The following is a 15,894-nucleotide window of genomic DNA, read 5'->3' as shown; positions in this document are numbered from 1 at the left end:
CTGCCAGCAATCAAAACATCTGACATGTTGACTAATCACAATAATTATTCTCAATGCCTTCACTTTTTTGTCTTTCTACTTCCTGCTTGCAGAGAAAAGGGAAAACATGGAATAAAAGCTTACAGTAACCTACTCAAGAGTACTATTTTTCAGAAAGAATTAAAAACTGCATCAGAAATTCTTCTGCATCTTCAGATTAGAAAAGATCGCTGTTTAATCTTTAGGCTAAAGAAATCAAATATATCATAATTTCTACCAAAACCAACAAGTACAGGGAAAAAAAATCCCACTACTAAGAGGCAATTCGACATTTCAGAGCTCTATTTTTCCCCCCTCAAAATCCAAGCTACTGAAAATACATTTCTGCCTTGCAAAAATAAAAAGGTGCTATTGATGCTTTTCTCATTCAGATAAATGTCACAGTAAAGCAAGCACTGAATTCAGGAAAAGCAGTAACAGGATAAAAAATCAAAATGGGTAGCAACAATAAATGATCTTCTAGATTCAACATCATGTCTTAAAATCTCCTTTCTCCACTTCCTCCAAAACTAGTAAATACATTCTTCCATTCTTAAGCCCTCTCTAAAAACTGTTTACTTTCAATAAACAAAGAAATAATCCACAATAGTGAACAAGAATATCAAAGGTTTCTAATGTCCCTTTGCTCCACATCTGCTTACAACAGCTTCTGTCAATCAGCTCATTGATTCAGTAGGAACTCATACCCATGCACAAATTAATTCATATGGGCTACACAGACCAAAACCTAGATATATACTCTGAAAGCACAGCAGAAGTGCCTTCCATTTGTTTGTTACTTTTCAGCATATGTATCAAAATATCTATGTTTAAAACTTACCAAGGACAAAGTTTAAAAACTTCCCTTTTTTCTTGGCATGTGCAAGCATGTGTGTGCAACAAGGGTATTTTTTTTTTTTTTTTGCAGCGGCCTTCATGAAACTTTTCCTTGTAAATACCAATAAAGCTACAAAACTCACACTACAAAAAATCTTTAACAGCTTTTCCAAGCTGGCCACAATTGCCTCAAAAAGTTAATAACCACTGCTAAACTCTTTCAAGCACTAGATCCCAACATCATAATTTAAGATGGAGAGCAAACAATACCACAAGCAGCTGAAAAGATATCAGGAATTGATATTTAGTTACACACAAAGAATATAATTACCTATCTGCGCCCAATCTGAAAGTGGTATTTACATTACTAAATTGGCAGTGGTGACACAGCACCCAACATACCTGAAACTCACGAAGCGTGACACATCAATTAAACCAAACTGGTTTTGTCAAACCTTCTGATTGTTAGCATCATGTTAATAAAACCCAAGTTGCTTGATTCAGAAGTCTATGCAGAAAAAGAAGTATAAACAAGGGCAGATAGACAGAATTTTCTTCAGGCCCACTGAAATTCCAAGGTTGACTCTCTGGTCTCGGAGGATCACATCACAGCACAGCAACAACCCTCCATCCACTCTCCTCATATTTCATGATGCTTCTTGCACATCAGCTCGAGTTTAGCAGTAAGAAAAAGGTTGTGCTCCATTTGTGTATCCCACTGGAGATGCATGGAGCCCTGCTACAGTGAGCTACAGCCAGGTCTCCGCCTCAAAGATGCTATGACTGACTGAAGAGAGAAATCAAATGTCTTCTTCTGCTCACAAGGGCCCTATGAGCACACAGTACAGAATAACAGATGCAAGAAGCCACAGAGGCAACAGCTATTTTCTGGCTTTTTCATTCCTATGTTTAGAGATTGCTAGGAGGTGCTGAACCTATGCTTTGCAGAAATCAAATTCCTTTACTCTTTGTGAGCATTGGTATGAGACTGCATAAAGAAGGACATGTTTTGTCCTGACTTTAGAATAAAGAAAGAAAAAAATGTGGGCAAACAGCCTGATCAAGGTCACCTGTCCAGAAACAGGAGTTCCTAAATAAGAAGTTTCACAAAGCAATCAATTACAGTGGAAAGAGGAAACAATTATAACTTTTTTAAAAATAATGAATATTTAAAAAATATAGTTAATAAGCAATAAACTCAACACACTGCAATAATGCAAGTTGTGAACACAGATACATACTATGCTGTTCATTTCTGAAGAGTCGTAACTTCCACACGGATGGACACTTCCTATAGGTTCCAGCCCTTCTTCATCCCACATGTATGTGCCATCAGAGCTGTCAGATGGAGAAAGCTCAAAGGAGGAGCCAGCTCTGTAGTTCATCTCTGAAGAGATGGCATTCTCAGTAGTGTGTTTTGTGCTTTCACTGTTGTCATCCACTGCTTAAAGAGAACAGCATCAGTTAAGATTACAAAAACAATCCAATTTTCAAAAAATAAACATTAAAATGCCTCTTACTGGTGTGCTACCTTTGCTGGAGCTGTACTGTAAAAGAAATACCCGAAAGCTTTCTACAGTATTGTTCCCTGATTCCAGAAGGGGAAAAAGCTCAAGCTGGTTTGGCATCTTCAACCAAGGAATCTTCCAACCTACATCTTTGCTAACCTTTTACACTGCCCTAATTCACCCACTGTGGAAGCTACTTTCTAGAAATCTGCATCTCCTTAACATATTAGAAGGTAGGTCCAAAAATATATCCTTTGGATCTAGTCTTTCAATTGCAACATCTCTCAAACAAGCTATTATCATGAGAAGCCCATCAAAGATTAGAAAATGTGACTTTCAAAAGCATCTTCTTGTGTCTTCAACTCATTTTTAAAGAATAAATATGCATCAGAAAAAAAAACAAAAAAAGACCCTGTAACAATCCTGTTTATAACTGAGCTAATTCAATTACACATCCTACACTTATTTCCACTACTTAGAAGCAGTTACAGCTGTTCTCTGCCTACAGAGGTGGAGGGAGCACGAGGTGAAATTTTCTTAAAATATCACCAACCCAGAAAATGAATGGCGTAGCAAAGATATGAGGAATCCCACAACCACAACACAAATGTGTTTAAAGGAGGTCACCTTCATTTTTATCACAAAGAGCTCTTCAAAGTAATGCTTGGGAAAAAAACTATAATGCAGGAAAGGCACAAGCAAACATATATGTCAGCATAGAGCAGTTCCATTCTGAAACAAATCATAAGCAATGGGCAATTACATTAAATAACTTAATTACCATCACAGAATTTTCATTTAGCACCTAAAATTTCAAACAGAACATAAAAAATGTATTTACCAGACACATTTATATCAAGCCAGTCATCAGCATTACAGTGAGATCCTCCACCTTCCTTGAGAGATGTGAAGGGCTCAATGGACGTTCTGCTCCCATGCTCTAATTCCTGAAGGCAGCTCTCCTTCTGCTGGATTTGTACAGTTCTGTTTGCCTCTTCTATGTCTATGAAATCGTCACTGAAGTCTTCACTCAAATCGTTTTTCTCAGAGGATGACAAAGAAGATATCGATATTTCATCTCCATCATCGCTCATACACATCACTTTTGACCCATGTTTTCCCAGACTTTCATGCAGGGCCTCCCCAGGTTCTGTTCTTTGAGCCCTGCTCTCTAGAATGCTGTTTTTATCAACGGCCCTGTTGATGTTTGCTGAAATCTCCGCGCTCTCCACCAGGCGCGCGTCCGGAGCCGCGCTTTTGCTGCCATCCACAACAGTATTCCCAGCAAAGCGCTGCCTGGTAGGCTTCAGCAGAGAAGGCCGACTTAATCTGTATCCATAGGAAGGTGCTGACCCAGATCCATTTGACAGTGGGGGTTTCTTGGAACAGGGAGCTGACACAGCCGAGTACGGTCTGGTAAATCCATACTTCATCGGCTCGTTTCCATTGGGTACATCCAACTGACACGCATTCCTTGACAGCAGAGCAGACCTCTGAGACGTCCTGGCAGCGACATTTTGACTATGATAAGGCCTTGTAAGATCCACAGCTTTATTAAAGGAATGTGACCTGGTTAGAGATGCAGTGGGAAGGAAAGAATTCTGAATGGAATGTGAAAAACTTTGTGATCTTACCATTTTGTCACAGGAAAAAGCCTTGCTGGCATTGTCTGTAGATTGTGCCAGGCTTTCTCCTGAACTTGTCCTTGTGGCACCAGAATTAGCTCTAGGTCTCTGCAAACCTGCCACCGGCCGATTTCCATAAAATCCATTTAAATTTGATCTTGGAGCATTGAGTCCAGAGTATGTCCTTCCTGACAGGGTACCTTTGGTGAATTTAGCTGAACTAGAGAGTCCAGGTATAGACTTTGGATTTAATTCCTCAGTAGAAGATACAAACATATTGGTTTGCTTTGCTGCTTTTGACACAACCGAAGCAGTGCTGTTCAAACCCACCCTGAGCTCATCATTGCCCAATGCTCCTTGAGATTGAGGGTACTTCTCAGAATCAATTAATTTTTCATTAGAGTTGCGTCTGGCGTTGGCCTCTCTCCCATTCTGATCGTTAAGCTGATATTTATTTGATTTTTTCCAGTTGAAAGCAAAGGAAGACATTCCAACAGTGCCATTGTGCTTGTTGAAATTTTTGCCACCATTACTCCCTGCTAAGTTCACGGCCGTCCCGTTTGGCATCGGTTGCAAAACAGCCCCTAAAGTTTTCATTCCATATTTCGGTAGCCTGGAAACCAAGGATGTCCTGTTTTGATTTTTTTCTTCCATGAGCTATTGGGTACATTGGTCCTTAAAGGGTGCTTGAATCTAAGAAAGGAAAATAAAACAACATTAAACCCGAATCAACCACGCATTAAACACAGTTTTCTATGCATTTGCAGCTATATGCTTCCGAGATTTCGGTGCCTAACTCCACCATGCTGATAAAAAGTAACCCAGACATTTTGTGAACTCCAGAGTTCCAGCAGTTATCTGGCAATATGTTCTTCAGATCACAGCTCCCTCTCCCAACTTTCATTCTCTACATCAAAAAGCCATCTTTTTTTGTTTTCCTTTTGTAATCTATAAAATAAACTTGAGAAGAGATTGGATGATTTCTTTGTTTATTTTTTTTCCATTTACCCATTTTCAGCAACAAACTGAACTTTTCAACTGTTACAATTATTAAGTTATAAACTTTAGATTTAGTATTTTTTAAAAAGCCATAAATATGACACAGCAAAAACCTGTGGTCAGCAACATAAACCTGCAAAAAACAATAATGTAAAATCTGACTAGAAGCTAATTTTTTGAGATTGTTTTCCATTTCCCCAATGCCTAAAATATAGGAAATAACTACTCATCATGCATCTCACCACAACATTTTTTCTTCCCAGACCTTATGGATCTCCCCAAATCAAGATTCACTTTCCTAATCATTGTTTTCTCTTTGTATGGAGACTGTAGTCTATTTTGGAAATCATCTTATTCACACATAAACCTGAAGTACAGTGCAACAGTTGCATAAGGTCAGTGTTAGTAAGCGAATTCAAAAGCTCTACTTATTCAAAGTACACAGAATATCTTGTGTAACCACAGCAGGCATTACCCTAAAGTGAACCACTCCCCAGGCTGCAAGACTCACTAAGGAACATTTAAATTCTTAGTGATACAGCTGAAGATAAAATCAAAGATAAAATCGAAGTGGCATTAAATTAATGCTAACTGAAATACCCTGAGGATTTGTCAGTGAATAGGACGCCCCAGAGCAGTACTTCTGGAAGCAGATCTACATTACAAAGGTAGAAAGAGAAAGCTACTGCAGACAGGGCATTTAGGGGCTCCTAACTTGTTAAAACACCGGAATCCACATTCTTCAACTAGTGTGTGCATTTCCATTTTGAAATACACAGATCCTGACTTTTCAAAAACTCAGTGAATTCTTGCACAGCAGAGACACTGCCCTCACCCAGGTGTGCAAAGAAGGACACAAGTATTTCCCCCTGGGACCAGCAGAACATTTCACTCCCATGTATGACACCTGCCTGCATGTGGATTGAAGTGTCTAATGTCAGACTTCTTGCCTACCTGCATACCTTGCACAGGAATATAACTATCATCAGGTAACATCAAAGATCTTTATTTCATGTCAACTACATGCAATAAAGTACGCCTTTTTTTTAATAACTCCATGAATAAAAAATGGCCTTTAATATGCTGATGAATTCATTCCCAGCAAGCACCACAGTGCAGATCCCTCAGAAGATAACCTAAAGAAAAGGCAAGTCTCGTGAAGAAATCTTCCAAATTGAAAAAGTTAAATTAGAAAGCTGCTAATTTAACTTGCATGCTTTATGGATAATTCCCTTTTCACATCTGTCTACCATCTCTTAGGTGACTGCAAAATTTAAATGAGGCCATTTAATTAGATTACTTTAATCCTCCACCAAGTGCTGCAAATTAAACTTGAAAAGGAGACCTTTCAGTTCTCTAGGAAGGACTCTTGCTCATTTATCCTTGATTAGGCAAAGACAACACATTATCTTCAACAAAACCATAGTGATAGCCCAGAACACTTCAGATAATTAAATTAAAAAACAAACAATACTTCTCTGTATTTTATTAGCTACGTAACTGTAACTACTGTGCCACTTCCTGGAGCCGAAATGTTTCATTTGTTTCACTGAAACACAATGTCATCAAAAAAACCCCACTAAAACTTAACAGCATCATGTCTAGCAGATGTTTTCCAGAAAATGGGAATTTTCTTATGAAGTTCCCTAAAACTTCCTTAATCTTTAGCTATGTTTACTAGGAAAGATTACACCAGCCTCACAAATAAACTCCCTTATCAAGCAGCACTGTTACCAGTTAAGAGTATGATTTCTGTATCCCAGAAGATTCAAGTTCAATACAATTTAAATTGCAGCCTACTGTACTATAAAGAAATTCAAAGTATTTTTAGACTTAAGCAATCTGTGGATTTTTAAAAAACTGACGTTTGGGCAAACAAGTTTTATATTCTTTGCCTTGGGAAATACATTATCTAGTGCACACAAGCCTAATCAGGAATTAAGCTAATTATAAAAAGCCTAGCCTTACATAATGATCCAGGGAAAAGGAGTTAAAATCCACAGTCCCCCTCTGAAGTATAATCTGAATTAACTGAAAAGCTGCTACATCCTTACCTTCAAGGATGTTCAAGATCCTGGTGATAAGCAAAAGGATATTAATTCTCACCCTCCTTGGTACTTCCTCTACAGGATTATTTACACCTCAATAAAATCCTGCACTGTTAGTTTCAACTGGCAAGCACAAGCACACTGTCATTTCATTCACAGTTTGTTTCAGCACCACCAGGAAGGCAGTTTCCCATACATTAGCTTCTCAGCAAACTCCAGCTTTGCACCTGAGACTCTGCCCTACAGAAGAAGACAGCTCAAAGATTCATACATTTGAAAATGTATTCATACATTTTAAAATCCTGCAATCCCTAAGATCGCTGCCACCAGGAAGATAACAGCATTTTCCAGTTCCAGATTCCTGAATGAGACTGAATTCCCCTCCTCTTGTCACAGCAGTGTACAATACCCAGCTGAGAGATGGAACACATGTGACAGGCTGGTGACAGGCCAGAGAAATTCCCCTCTGCAGTCCTACTGCCATGGCAGCAGCAGCTTCAGATCTGTGTTTCACTCACAGAAATTGAAGTGCACGTGTATTTCAGCTGTGCCCTATGCACAACTTATAAACCACCTCTTACACCTCTGGGTTATTAAAAATGCATTAGATCAGTTATGTGAAAATATCTTATTTTCACCACTGTAGGGAGGTATTGAATGCCATCACGGAAAAGTCTGGGAGGTCCCTGCAACAGAAACAGCAAAAGGCTTCCTTAGCACTCACTTAAGAACACTGCAAGATGGGCAGCATGACTGCAAGTCAATTTTCAGCTTTAAGAGGACCATGAGAGCTTAACAGAATGGAAGAAACTGGCAAGAGATCCAGCTGGCAAACACCTGCTCTGAGCATGACAAGCCCTGGGGAATTCAAGATCATGAATCCTGAGGAAATCATGCATGCTGTATGAATTAAAACGAATCAGAATGCAACCAGAAATTCTGATGGCTTCAAGATTGAACTTTGAGTATTTACAACCTCTTGTGCTGTTTACTCTGCATAGAGAGGTTTCAGTTCAGTCCAAAGTGCCACCTTCACTCCAAGATCCAGCAAGATTTATCAGCTCTGCAGTGACATCCTCCAAGTCTGCCTTCCTTCTCCTGTCTTCCATATCTCCAAAAGATCTGCTCTTAAATCAATTGCCAATGCTTTATGAAGGCATCCCTGAATTTCAGCCACTCTCCCTTTCCTATGTCCAAACTGCAGTGATTAACACCAGTTTCTCTGACACTGCCTTCTGAAAGTACCATAGCCAGGAAGTACAGCAAGAAATTCCAAGACTGTGAGGGCTTCTTATTCTGTTTCTCAGAAATTACCTTGCTTTTCTGTGTCCCACATTGTGAAATTCTTTTTTCAGGTCTCAAGGCAGCTTAGAGATACACCCTTTTCTGTTTTTCCTCCCTCACACTAACAAGGTTCTACCCACTTTGAAGGGCTGATCTAGCAAACACCAAACAACCAGTTATCCAAGCTGCTCTTGTGCTCAATTTACTGTCAAAATACACTAGGTCAAATAACAGGAGCAGAACATGATAATGAATAAAGGGAGAAGGAAGCAAGAAATAAATCATAAAGAGATTAGAGTTTCAGTATTTCTAACATTGAGCAATATCTTTGGTCAATACAGCAGAAAATGTGACATCCCTTGCCATCTCTAAAAGCATTCTTGCTATTCATCAGCATTCTTAATGTTCAATAAGGCAAGAGGACATAAGCACTTACTGGAGAAAAACAAATAGGGAAATGCAGCTCTATTTTGTAGAAGAAAGCTACCACAATACTTCTAGAATCAAAAACTCCCTCTGCATCCCTCAGGGCCACACTGTCAGTTCACTGTGCCATTAATGCTGTTTACACAGAGCATCAGGCACCTCAAGGAAGCAAAAAAGGGCAAAGCGTTATCTGCCCAGAAAGGATACTTGGTAATTGTTGCCCACTTGTGCTTTTCATGTTAGCCAAACAGAAACTAGGCATTTTAAACTCAAAATTTTTACATCAAACCTAACCAAAACATTGAAGCAAAACAGGGTATGAATTATCATAAGCCCTTTTAGATTTTATTGAAAAAGCCATGCAAATTTTACCTACAGGAAAATTTTTTGCTGAAAACCTGTTTCTCAAACAAGTAAAGCTGCACTGATTTTTGTCATTCTTACACAGCTAACAAGGAGGAAAGCAGTCAAGGTCCAGATGTTTAGCCAGCTGCAGCAAGGAACAGCTTCAGCACAAAGACAAGAAGATGGAAGAGGATACCTGAGGGTACAGACAAATTACTCCCAGTAAAAGAGAATATCAGGGTCTGTAAAGAAGAACAAAGCCTTGACAGTGCAATTTCAAGTTCCTCTTACGTGTTAATGCAGGTTATTATGGTTTGCTGATAAATGAGACTTGAAATGCAATGACAGTTACTCTTTCCTGCCTTAGTGCTCACAGCCTAACTGCTGTTAGTCACAGGTCAGCTAGAAACTGGAATAAAGCATGGAGATGCACAACTCCTCTCTGAACCTGCTCTTCATCTGATGCATCCTCTTGCAGGAAGTCATCAATTCCTTTCTTCAGCAGACCTTGTTCAACCTGGATGAGCAATGTCAAGCCTGTACCTGCAGATACAAACACCAGGCAGCCCTTGCATAACCAGCTCCAAAACACAGGACCAGAGCACAGTGGCTTTCACTGGCATCCAAGGAACACAAAGCCCAGATGATAACAGCACTACATTAGGTGTGCTGACCCCAGAAATGCTCAAGAGGTGGGAGGGATATACTGCCATATATCAGAAAATTATCATAATCATGGCCAATACATCTGGCTCCAGTGCAGAAACACCCCAGCTAGAAGGAACTGAATTATGTGAATTACTTCACTCCCTATGTTATGCAAGGAACAGCCTCCTGTGGACTGAACCAACCCAGGAGATTCCACCCCAGTGAGCAAGTCAAGCTTCTTCACTAGGGCTGCTTAATAGCTCCTAAATAGCAAAAGATGCAGATGTTTTCAACATCTTTGTTGGAGAAACAAAAAGCCTTTAGTTGTTTCTCTTGTTGATGATACTTTAAATTGTTACCAAATTTGCAGGGATAACAAACAGAAAGGGGAAAAACTGAAGTAAGAAAAGACAGACATTGTCTGCCTGCCTTACAGATCCAATACTCTGCAAACTAGAGACAAAGTCAGACACCTACAAAGAAGCCAGCTGTTAATCATTCACCAGCACCTCCCAAGCCCCTCCAAAAAACAACCCCAAACAAACATACTGTGACTATAAAGCACATTTATATCTAGGTTCCTATGCTATCTTAATATTTCCCTGCATTTAGCAAGATTTCTGTCCTGGAAGATAAGCCATAATTGTGTATATGCTTGTGTGCAAGTACAGAGATTTTGGAAAGACTCTCCTCTTTCCCATCAGAGTCTTTTTTCCAAGGTTTCTCAAACATTTTTGGCATTCTTACATGAAGAATAAGGCAGCAGGTAATCAGAAACCTGCCCTTCAGAAGAGTTTTAAAGGCGCATCACCATCATAAAGGCAATTTAAGTTTTATGCTGTGGCTAAGATTGACTGGAAAAATCCCAAACATCAATTGCAGTCTAGAATTAAAGCTTTCTACCAGTGAAATGTCAGATCCAGATCTCTCCTTAAAGCATTTTGTGATTATGTCAGCATCAAAGCAATTGACAGCAGAAACAGGCCCCTGCTTCTGCTGATGGTCTTAGTCCTTCAGCAACAGCATTTCACATGGATAATTTAATCTGTCTTGTAAGAACAAATCCAGAAAGATTGCATCTGTCTCAAAAGCAATGTCCTACTGCAAACCAGTAGGAACTACCTGCTGTTCTCTAGCAAATATTTCACTTAAAAACAGAGGAATAATCTTTTTTTCCTCAGCACTATCCACTGTTACCTAGTGATTCAAACACACTATTCCCGTCTCTAACTCTTCTAGGAAAGATTTACTTCACCATTGACTCAGTAACAAACTCAAAGAGCTGGTTACCAGTTACTGTCTTCTTACATACAAACATGTTAGCTGGAGCAGGATTTTCTTGTTGATAACAACAGGCAGGCTGAAAGCCAAGTGAAACTTGGTATACAGCTAATTATAACTGGAAATATCCCTTTTTAGACTGCCATGTTGTCCATCCTACTCCCCTGGTTTGTTTATTCAACTGATGTATGTTCTACAGGCAAAAACACTGAGCTGTCTTGCGCTAGAAGCCTCTCACACTGGTAACTAACATATTTTTCAAAATATATTTTGTAATGATTAAATAATGACTAATAACAGAAACAATACTTCCTCTCTGAACAGCTGTTGAACATTTTTTTATGTGGGTATCTCAAGACTAAGAATTTCCATGGGTTTAAATCTTCAATGAGGCTGAGCTTTCAACCAGTATGCAAATTGGTTTTTTTCCCCCCCTCTAGCCACATAAACTCATTCTTTCTTTTTCTTCTGCTGCCTGAGCAAGAATTCTAGTTATAGCTTAAGCTGAATGGCAAGCAGAGATAATTGGAAGAGACTGCATGTAATTCATAGACTCACTGGTACTGGGATATCTTCAATAAGCCTGAAGAGGTTCACACGTGATAACTGAGCAAGATTAGACAAGATGAAGCAGAAAGAAGATAGAAAAAAATAGTTTTGAGATTTTCTTTGCTACATATTGCCAATGCTATTTCAGCATAGTTCAGTTTTTTCACAGAAGATCATGATCTTGAGACAAGAACACATCAGCACATTGCTATGTATCTAAAAAAATCATATTGTTAAGTCAGCTACTGCTGGATTAAAAAAAATACTAGAAAAAGGACTGACAGAGAAAATCCTTAACACTGCTATCATGAAAGACAGACAGTGAATCCTGCATAAGCTGGAAATATTATATAAATCACGGAATTTCACTGTGTGTGGATCATGGCATTTCAATGCCCAGTTCAATTCTCCATATAGTTCCTCCAGTCAATTCTATTTTAGAGGTGAGGATGCAAAAGTCCCATTAACTCCTGTGGTTGCCTTAAAACAAAAATGCACCAGGGAAGGGATGATTAGGGCAAAGACACAATGTGACTTCCTCAACCTTCAATGGCTCTCAATTCATAGAATTTCTTAAATTTGATGCAGTTTGTTCAGGAACCTGCCACAGATCTCTTGTCCACTATTTTGTGTAACCTGTCCTTGAGCCTCCAAACCTTCTGCATCCTTGACTGCCTTAAGTAAGGAGTTCCAGAGCCCCAATAACAATTCTTTCAAGGTTATTTCATTGTCTTGCAGAGATTCTCAAGGAAAACTACTAAAACTGCTTCTAAACCCCCTACATGGCAAGAAGAGGCAACGTACCTACTCTCCTTGCTACCAAACACACCAGTTTGTTTCACAATTATGTGTTTTCATGAAGATACTGTATTATTTGAAGTTGGACTTCTTAACATTCATCCTTGATGAAAAACACTGCAGCCACACAGCTGTGTATTACAGCTTTCAGCTGAAACTTGCTTATTTGTAAAACACATCTTCAAAGTATCATTTTCTCGCTATTGGGTTTCATTTCGTTAGTGCTGGACTCAATACAGCTTCTGTCTATAATTCCACTGATATAAATCAGTTTCCAGTCTCAAAACCAGACTCCCTGAAAATGTCTGAGTACCAAACAACTTTGCAAGTTTCCCACAGCATAACAAATACCACGATGTTTTCGACAACAGACTGGCAGCCTCCAGGATTTTAACGTGTGTTTTGTGTTTCCCTACCAGCTTTCTGATACGCCAACAGCTATGCTGGAATGTACTTCTCAAGGTCAGTTTCCTACAGCGTGGAAGACACAGATATTCGTTATGTCCCCAGAGGTTTGAAACCGAAGGAGAAAAAATCAAAACAGATTATCCAAGAAACTGAGATGTAACTTCAGTTACAAGCGACAGTTCGTCACAGGATTAGTTTCAGAGTTAGTCATCTATGTTGTGTTTTATTCAAATTTACAGGAAGGCAATACATATTGCTTGTTTTGCTTAATCAGTGCTCAATGGAGTCATAGTAAAGCTATACATATCCAAATTACCATTTCAGAAAGCTTCCATGATTAAAAGATTTACACAGAGATTTTTTTTCTGTTTTTAACTCTGTTTACTGATGGATAAGGCTATGCAGGCTGACAGATTGTGCTCCTCCCCTCAAGTGTCCTGCTACCAACAGCAGCAGCCTGGGCCTTGCCAAGTTTCTACCTATGCAAGACTGCTTTACTGAGATGAAGGTTACTCAAAAGCCACAGCAACCCTCAACTCATCAAAAATATATATCCACATGACCATGTAATAATTTTAATATAAGATCAGAAAAAATAGCATTTAATAAAGCCAATTTTTAAAACAATTTACAAAAAGAGCATGAATTGAATTACCATCCAACTCCACACTAGTGATAAACTCTGCATCCATCTAGAAGAGATTTTTGAATCTCCAGCTTAAAGCAGGCATATTATTGAGTCAAGAGGAGCTGGGACATTCAGTTCTCCCTGGATGTTTCCCTTGTGCTGTGTGTGTCACAGGCCATCTGGGCTGATTAGCCTAAAAGCACAGAATTTCTTAGGCTTCAGGGAATAATTGCAGAAATTATGTACAATTTAAGGGTTATTCCTGATCCATAAGCTGTTCAGCCACCTCATCAAAGCAAATCCTTATCACCCATTTCCTCTGACTAAGAAGGCAAGCCTCCTTGCAGTGAGGACATTGCCAGCAGTGCCAGTACCCCTTCAATAAAGGCCATTAAAATGCACTCTGCAGAGCAGGACCTCAGCTCAGCACAGACTAAGTGCTCATGAAAAACCCAACAATCTGCAGTGAATCAGGCATTTTAGCAAGAACTTGCGACACCAGTTCCCCATGTGACCAGGGATAAGCAAAACCCCCACCCTGAGGAGACTTTCTTCAATTCCTATAGGATATTGTCAGCAGAACTGCTGCAGCTGAATCCTCCTTTTAGAACAGAGAATGACTACTGAGCAAAGCCCAGAACTCTGCAAATCCAGCTACTTTTGAGTAAGGAGGAAACAACATTCTCAGTATATCTTCCAAAATGCACCTACTTGGTAGCAGTTTCAGAGTGAGCTGGGGTGCGTGTCCAAGAGCTGGGAAGAAAAGCAAAGACCTTTCCTGACCAGCCAAACTTCAACATTGGGATAACTATTTAATGCTCTTGGGATTTTACTGCAACATACATGTGTGCAGGTATCCAGAGATTTACATAATCTGTTTTTATTGCTCCAATTGAAACACAATACAGGATTTTCAACCTAATTATCAAAAGCACCATTAGTATTCTGATCTCCTTAGCATCCCTGTTGGCATGGGGGACTTAACCCTGCCTGAAAGCTTCTAATTAAGAAGATGGTGCTGCTGTTTACAGTGAATAGTGGTTGAAAGAGAACACCACAACCACTGTTGATATATTTTATCATATTAGTTTCTGTAATCTTATATTCCTTCATCTCCTCTCCATTTTGAGAGATCCACACTTTCTAAGGATGCCAGGCAAGCAAGGTTCATCTCAAGACTGACAGCACGATGGCTTTTTACCTAAAGAGCCCGTGCCAACATTTCCTACTAACTGGTTTATTCCAAATAACCAATCCCTCTTAAAGGATGATCAGGTCCAAAAGTAATGGATTTTACTCCGATGAGCTTTTACATGAACAGTTCCATTAAACAAGATTACTCATTAGTATAACAATACATTAAATGAGATCATTATGTTAATTGAGGCTATTTCTACCCTTTCAACAGCTTTACAGTTAAAAGACAATACTGGGCAGTTTTTGGAACCCAAACATTGATACTTTTATAATGAAAAATACTATCCATGAGCAGAAATTAAACCTGAACTTCAAAAACAACTTTTCTACTCTAAGTTGTATATTGACACAGATCCTTGATTGACATTTGGGTTACTCACGTCCCATATGTTAGGCCATCACCTCTTCAGCTTGGAGGCGCTTAATTCAAAATGGGCCCATAGAATTTAGAGGCATGTGATCATTACAAACATGACAAAACGTCTTGTCAATTTCATTCATTATCAGCAAACAACGTAAATATTTACCGCCTCAGGCTAACCCAAGAGTATTGTATATTTCTCTGGAAGAGAGAAATTTCCTAAAGTCTCAGTACATATGTGAAGTGGCTCTCAATTATAAAAATGCAACAAAATGAGAACTTAGATTCAACTTCATTTCACTTTTAACACTTTCGTAGCAAAAAAATCTATTCTGCACCAAACCAAGGGTCAAAGCCCACAGACACCAAGAACAAACCTGCTGTAGACATGAAGCTCTAACCCTGCAAGATGCACCAGCTCCTCTGAAAAGTGCTTTACATCTTTACACAGCATACCAGATCGACAATCCTTACCTTGATTTGATGTCTGGCCTGGACACTAACGCTCTGCTAGAGCATAAAGTTCCCATGCAGTTTTGCTTTCTTAAACTGAAGATAAATAGCTCGACCTCCTCCAGCTCAAAGTTAAAGGCTGAGGTTGCCTACGTTTCATTGTGTGCCAAAGTACATTTGACAGAACACGAAGTGAACAGCAGGCTCTGGGTGACGAAAGCAAAGTCTCAGTGTCATTAAAGCGAAATCACCACAACGTACAGAACATCCCCTTGGTATAAATCTCAACAGATCACTGCTAAAGCAGAAATGCCACCATTATAATTCTTTTCCACCGTCGCTATTTTTTTAAAACTGTTATCTTTGAACACACACTGGGTGCTTTTGCTTCTTCCCCTTTTCGGAGATTAAAACCCTCGAGATAGGAAACCTCACGCTACAAGACCTCTGCGGCCGGGGCGCTCGCAGCAGCTGCTCCCAA

At 39.3% G+C, this 15,894-nt stretch overlaps 1 protein-coding gene across 6 annotated transcripts in view; it reads right to left on the bottom strand.

Moving 5' to 3' along the window:
* Positions 1 to 15,544, bottom strand: part of CCSER2 (coiled-coil serine rich protein 2) — a 60,467-nt gene extending 44,923 nt beyond the window's left edge. For 2 of the 6 annotated variants that reach the window (XM_005425565.2, XM_031060714.1), the window contains exons 1-3: positions 15,435 to 15,544; positions 3,205 to 4,681; positions 2,097 to 2,299 (exon numbers count right to left, since the gene is read on the bottom strand). In XM_005425565.2, coding sequence (XP_005425622.1) covers positions 2,097 to 2,299; positions 3,205 to 4,642 — 1,641 coding nt within the window. In that variant the 5' untranslated portion in view covers positions 4,643 to 4,681; positions 15,435 to 15,544. The remainder of the gene's footprint in view (positions 1 to 2,096; positions 2,300 to 3,204; positions 4,682 to 15,434) is intronic. The other 4 variants (XM_031060716.1, XM_031060715.1, XM_031060712.1 and 1 more) reach the window with 3 other exon arrangements.
* Between the last annotated feature and the right edge of the window lie 350 nt (positions 15,545 to 15,894).

Source organism: Geospiza fortis, unplaced genomic scaffold, assembly GCF_000277835.1.
Source record: "Geospiza fortis unplaced genomic scaffold, GeoFor_1.0 scaffold92, whole genome shotgun sequence".
Classification (NCBI taxonomy): domain Eukaryota; kingdom Metazoa; phylum Chordata; class Aves; order Passeriformes; family Thraupidae; genus Geospiza; species Geospiza fortis.
This window is presented reverse-complemented; position numbering and strand designations above follow the sequence as displayed.